Raw genomic sequence first — 6,626 nt, forward strand, 5'->3', positions numbered from 1 at the left:
CATCTGTGAGAACAAAGGTCTTCAATTGCTGCAACTGGAGACGGCTTTTAGTCTCCAATTCTATTTTGCCCTGAGCCAGCCAGCCAAATAAAAACAGCAACATAAATCACTGCTGGCAGAACTTAACAGTTATGCAACGTCCAGTGCACCACATGCCTATTTTTAGATCAGTTTTACACTAGCAGAATTTACTTTATGAAATCTAAAAAGAATGTCTGTTCAGAGGCTGGGGGATAAAGACGGTATTTAGAAAGTGCAAAATGTAAAAACACTTAGTACAAGGGATGCTCTAGCAAGCCCTGCTTTGGCAATACTGATATCCTTTCAAAAATGTTGGCTCAATCAGGCATGCTAATGAAGAGTAGGGGTTTTTTCATCAATATCCCCTTGAATTTCTACTCTGCAATTGCTGTTTGAATGGTTAGCTATGCTCCCTTCACCCAAACAGCTGAACGTCAGACTCACATGCAGCTCTTGTTTTCCAAGACCAGATGTGCATCTTCTCTCCTTTACATTTGACTTAATTCTCTTACTATTGTAATTCTGCATTAGTGTGTGCTGTGTATAATCTTGTTCCCAAAGCTTTTTGTTCAGATTCAGAACGTGCAGTGATTGGGAAAAGTTCAACCTCTCAGCCTTCAGATATTCTAGCGGGTGAAACACAGTCTGCATAGTTAATGTATCTCTGGGATTTCTGCCATAATTCGGACAGTTTTCACTCATGTCTTGAAGCAGATTAGTGTTCTGAGTGTTGCATGATCTGTATTCATCTTTTTTCCCCCAAACCTTTCTTCTAGGTGACAATCTCGATGCCATCCATGACATCACTGTGGCATACCCCCAAAACATTCCTCAGACGGAGAAGCACCTTTTGAAAGGAAACTTCCCAAAGGAGATTCACTTCCACGTCCAGAGATACCCCATAGAGACAGTGCCCACTTCTAAGGAGGAGCTGCAGCTTTGGTGCCAGAAGCGCTGGGAAGAGAAAGAGGAGAGACTGCGACACTTCTACGAAGGTGGAAAACGCTTCAGTGCCACGGGGCAGAGCATTGTCCCGCCCTGTAAATCTGAGCTCAGGGTCCTGGCGGTGAAGTGTGCCTCGCTGCTGTACTGGACGGTGTTCCCACTGGGAATGCTCGTGCTGCTGTACCTGTACAGCTTTGCACAGTGGTACTTTGCAGCCATGGTCGTCTTTTTCGTTGTGCAGCAAAAGATATTTGGTGGGCTGGAACTCATTGAACTCGCTTGCCATCGGTATTTTAAAAAGCAACAGAAATTTCACGACACGAAAGTAAAAATCAATTAGTTCTGGGGTCGAGGAAGGGTGGTTTTGAGATGCCCTGAAAATTTGATGCACAGGGAACAATTTTTGCATGAGAATTGTCTTTTACTATCGCCATTGTTAGGCATTTGCACATGATTCTGTGAAGAGAAAGAAAAATGTTAGTTATTGCTACACGTGAAAATGGTAGTTTTTAATCTCTGAATGTAATTTCGACATTGCTCTCACAAGCAGCTAGCAACTGCATTCTGCTGTCATTAGGAAACAAATTGCTGGATTATTGAACAATCATAAGGACATTAATAAATGTGACATGCACTGAAGTTTCATGTAGAAACCCAAACAGTTGGCTAAGAGAGGCAGATGTATGATTTCTTTGTAGTCACATTGGCATGAAGTAAGCACCGGATTTGGAAAACTGGTAAGTTTTGATGGTAGGTGAAAGTTGAAGGAGAAGTTGTTCTGTTTCTTTTTTCTATTTCAAATACTCAAACTTATTTTGAAGTAATATTTTTGCATAAGCTTTTCCAAACACTACTGAACCTACCAACTATTCAACTGTTCTGGCTTGGTCACTCAGGAGGATTTTCAAGCCTTGCAGTCTTGTGTCATAGTACAGAAAACAGTACAGTGCTCACTCTGTCTCCATTTAAGTGTTTGCTGATTATTTAATAGACCTGTGCAGCTAAGTTTTTATCTCTCACTGTTTCTTTCTGTTTTAGTCTCCCTGTTAGCTGTGGGAGACTTGTTCCTACTGTAGTATGCAGAGCTGCAGGATAGGGGAGCTGGTTTTTATTGGTTTAATGGTATTTTTTTCTCACAGAGGCAGAAATAGCTGTTCCTCTCTGAGTAACTGGAAAATGTTTTTCAAAAAGGTTTCCTTGTATCTTTGTAGACATTCTTTGGCTGAAAGCATTTTATTTCATTTTTAGAGTAGGCAAGATACCTTTTTTTTTTGTATTAATTTTGGTTTTCACATTGCTTCCTTTGGCATTTCACGTGTCCATGTACATAAGCAGGAAGACTGCTTGTTCAGTGCATGTCAGACAGACCTGTTGAAATGCAAAAGTTCTCTCCTTGGTGGTACAAGAGATGGGTTTGGGTTTTAGACTTAGCACAGGGAAGAGCTGCATCTTCCCTTTGCACACTGGCTTTGTTTGCCTGATGACAACACTTTTTCAACCTCCTTCGCAATTTTTGGGGGGTTCTTCTGGGGCTCACATTATGGTACTCTCCCTTATTTTCATGCCATTCAGAAAACCTGAAGTCTTAGACAAGGCACTTTCAAGTGTATCCCTTGTCATACATAATAAAAGTAATATTCATGCTCACACAGAAAAAGACAAAAACATTGCCAGCACTTCGGAGACACTTCAGGTCTTCAGGTTAGATTGTTTTGCAACCTCAAAAATTTTAGGCAACTTGACAATTGTATTGCTGCAAAACCTTCCTCACTTACTAAGTGTTTGTTCTTTATTGCATGAGGGCTTGTTTGAGCTGGACCCAGATGGCCTGGCTCCGTTTGTTGACTGGCATTGCTGTGAAATATGCAAGACCAGAGTGCAAAATGTATCTCGTACTGTGCTGCATATCTCAAGTGTTGGGTCGGCGTGGTGGACACACCTGTTTGCTTCTAAATTACAACACTAAGCATGTTGTCTAATGTGTTTGTTTCAAAGACCATTTTTTGAACGAATCACCAGCCTCTATTCAGCTGTCCCTTGCAAGGTGACAAGTCTTTTTTAATCTATGCTTATAAAAACTAATAGTTTATTATGCGGAAAGTACTTGAAGCCATCTGTTTTACTCCAATTTTTTTAATCCCTTTTTTCTTAAAAATAATAAAACTAGGTTTCTATTTAGGGTTATGTTTCTTAATGATTTTTTCGTGTTTGTATTTGTGTACCTGACAACTGGTGTTGCATTGTCATGAGGGGAAGGAGGTCATTTCTGCGCCTTGAGGTCTTTTTTTAAAGCAGTTCTGTGATATCACAGGCATGGTTGCAGCTTAAACCTCCATAGCCTGGTTTTTCTTCAGCTAATACCCTGCACATTCAGGTAACCCACTGCAAGGGAAAACCTAAAAGCCTCATTTGTGGTTAATGCAGAGGAGACCTAAAAGGCTTCTTCCAGTCTGCCCTGAGCCACGGCTGTGCTTTCATACCAGGAGTAACCATAGGCAGCCTACTCCAATAGCCTTAACATAATCTTCAGGAATGACTTCAGAGGACAGGTTCATGTGTTGGTGACATAAAATACCAGCTATGCTTTTCTCAGTCATTCAGAGAACTTTGTGGTGTCATCAAATGTATCAGGAACACCAGTGTGAGTCTTGGTCATGGCACAGTACAGGATTTATGTCTGTGTGTAGTTAAAGTTGAGCTCTGAAAATGAAGTCAATGCAATCCATCGTTGACCCTTACAAGGGGCTTTCTCCCAGCTGGAGCCAAAAATGTGACCTACTGTAATGTGGTAAAAACATCCTGCAAAATCTGTAACTTGTCTTCCTCTCTCACATGTTTGGATCAAAGAGAAAGAATAATCTGCTTCTCAGCTGGTAATGTCACGTTTGCAATGCCCGTGATGCAGAGTGAGTGGTGAGTGAAGAATCCTCCTCTCACAGGGAAGGGGTGTTGGGTTTGTGTCTGATGTAAATGTTTAGATTATGTGCATCGTTTTCCAGGTCAATTAGAAATGCAAGATGGGAAAAATGTTGAACAAAAACTAAAAACTTTGTGGATAGAGAAGATTCTTTGTATAAAAAGTGATTAAGGAACTGGGGGAAGAATTATTTTTTTTCCTTTGGTGAAAATGTAGCTTTTTACTCAAAAGGTTCTAATATACAGATTTCTTGGAGAGTACTTTGTTCCTACCCTGTCTCCCTTTTCAAAGATCACCAAGATGGCATTTAGGGACATGGTTTAGTGATGGACTTGGCAGTGCTGAGTTTACAGTTGGACTCAGTGATCTTTTCTCACCTAAATCATTCTGTGATTCTGTGCTGGGTCAATCACTTTGAAATTTTTTCAATGCTATTGGGCTAAAGGTGCTAGTACTCCAGGAATCACATCACCCTCTTCCATGAGACATGGATTGGCACTGGGACTCGTCTCAGTAGCTGGTTTGTCCCAGTTCACCTTCTCTCGTAGCCCAGCAGCTGCACCTCTGAGCTCTGTCTGCAGGACCTACAGATCTTGCTGGGTCTTGTATATATTGTTTGGGATCAAGGCTGTGTTTTAAGGACGCTGCTTCCCCTTTGCTCAATCAAATGTTTCCTCATCAGCATCAGGGGGTTTCTTTCTCTCTGCTCAGAACAGAAGGTTGAAATCCTGCCATCTGTGTGTGTCATCAGGCTCATCTGGGTAGCAGCATGTCAGGCCAAGACATTTTTATCTTGGCTTCAAAGCTGCAAGGCCCAAAGCTGCTCTGTAAGGTGTTGTCTTGATCATAGGAGATGTATTTCCTAGTTTTGTGCATTGCATCAATCGGTGTTGTTTAAAAATGATCCATGTTTTTATAACTTGATTTTATATGTGCACTGTGTGAAAGGAAACACCAGGAGAAAGCCTTAGTTTTCAGATTTCACTGATAATATTATTAGAATGTTTTAACCATGTACCAGTTACTCTACAGCAACAATAAAGACCTGAAGCATTGCATGTGTTTAATTTTGCTCTTTTCTTTTTACTGCACTTGTCTTCAGTCATATGGCTGACTGGCTCAGGCAGACTGGTGTCCATTTCGATGCTCCACTCATGGTTTGTGGCTGTTGAGGGAAGAAGAATCCCCCATCTCTCCATGGGAGGCTGGAAAGGGGCATCTGGCTCTACCCTCCCTTCCAGCTTCTTCATGTAAAGGTGTCACTGTTGTCTGCAGGGACGGTGCGAAGAGCGACACAGAAGTCCAGGATAAATGGGGTTATTTAATTAATTATCACCTCATTTATATAACTTGGTTCACAATAGAGAAATGACATTATTGGATATTGACCATATTGACATGTATTGACCATACACCTCCCAGAGTGATTGGCTGAATGCTACGACAGCTATTTCAAAATATTTTCTTCAGTGTGGAGAACAAGACTCTGCATAACAAGTTTGCACCTGTGAGATAAAAGTCTTGGTTTACAAAAACCCCCTACACTGTTTACAGCTAGCTTGCATGAGAAAGGAGACTCTCACAAGCAGCTGTAAAATATAGGAAAAATTCTCTGCCAGCCTTTTCAGCATCTACATAAAGGGGCACAGAAACCTTTGAGTGTCCAAGAACCACAGCTCAGCTTCAGCCTTGCTGTGCTGCTTAACCAGGATTGTTAAAGAATAGCCTTAGGCAGTGGTAGGTGGGTAAGTCCTCCATTTTAGCCATATTCTGTTACCTCCCATGTAATTACTGACACAAGAAATGATCTATGGCAAAGTTCATGTTCTTAGAGGACCTTTTTTTAATGTAACTTCAGGTCTCAGGCCCCTTGGTTTCTCTCTCCATTGCTTGAGTGCTACTCTGATGTAGAGGCACAAGGGCTGTTTCTCAGCTCCTCATTACCCAGTTGGGAATAGCCTTGCCATAATGGCCCTAGGGAAAGACCCACATCTCCAGCAGGTATCCTGTGTCAGAAAGAAGAAACTGAGACCCTGGTAGCAGACAGCGCAGCTGGAGGTGATATTGGCCATGTCTGTGGTTTCTCAGAGCATTCAAATGAGTTCCCCAAAGTCAAAATGAATGGCTTGGCACTCTGGAAATGTGGCTGTCCCTTCCTCTTGGTTTCCTCACAAATATGCAATTAAAAAATGTATTTCTCTGTTTTGCCTGTCCTTGCAGAAAGCATTAGTAATGGAGGCCAAAGCTTTCACCCTCTAGCTGCCCCAAACCCCTCCTTTGCAGTTCAGTACTGTGGAGAAAAGGTGGTCTTATTTCCTGAGAACTTTGAATCACACAGAATCTCAACCAGAAATTGCTCCTGGGAGCAGGGAGTATGGCCTGTGCGTATAACATTAAAGGTGACTTTCACCCTAGAGGGCTTGGGCTGAGGCATGTGAGGGGGAGAGAGTTTGCCTCTGTCCTTGCTCTGCCTCTGGGCAAGCAGTTTTATCAGGAGTGGCTATCAGGCCCTAAGTTTTTAAGTAGATGTCTTTGTTCTATTACAGTAGGGCCTCCAGATGGTTTGTCATCCCCTTTTCTGGAGGTCTTCATCTGGGAGGACTGTTTCTCTGGTGGTGGGACATGCAGGAGACTGACAGGAAGAGTTTGAACAAAACTGTGTGCATTTCTCAGGTGAGCATTGCTGCTCTCAGTAGAAGATGGGAGAGTGTTTGCTGCATCTAAGATGCTTCGTGCTGGGCTG

The 6,626-nt window shown here is 42.2% G+C and overlaps 1 protein-coding gene across 3 annotated transcripts in view; it reads left to right on the forward strand.

The window, feature by feature from the left end:
• LCLAT1 (lysocardiolipin acyltransferase 1) overlaps positions 1-4,938 on the forward strand; it is a 113,210-nt gene extending 108,272 nt beyond the window's left edge. For all 3 annotated transcript variants that reach the window (XM_048298232.1, XM_048298234.1, XM_048298233.1), the window contains one exon: positions 798-4,938. In XM_048298232.1, the coding sequence (XP_048154189.1) occupies positions 798-1,306 (509 nt within the window). In that variant the 3' untranslated portion in view covers positions 1,307-4,938. The remainder of the gene's footprint in view (positions 1-797) is intronic.
• The last annotated feature ends 1,688 nt before the right edge of the window (positions 4,939-6,626 follow it).

Source organism: Corvus hawaiiensis, chromosome 3 (assembly GCF_020740725.1).
Source record: "Corvus hawaiiensis isolate bCorHaw1 chromosome 3, bCorHaw1.pri.cur, whole genome shotgun sequence".
Lineage (NCBI taxonomy): Eukaryota > Metazoa > Chordata > Aves > Passeriformes > Corvidae > Corvus > Corvus hawaiiensis.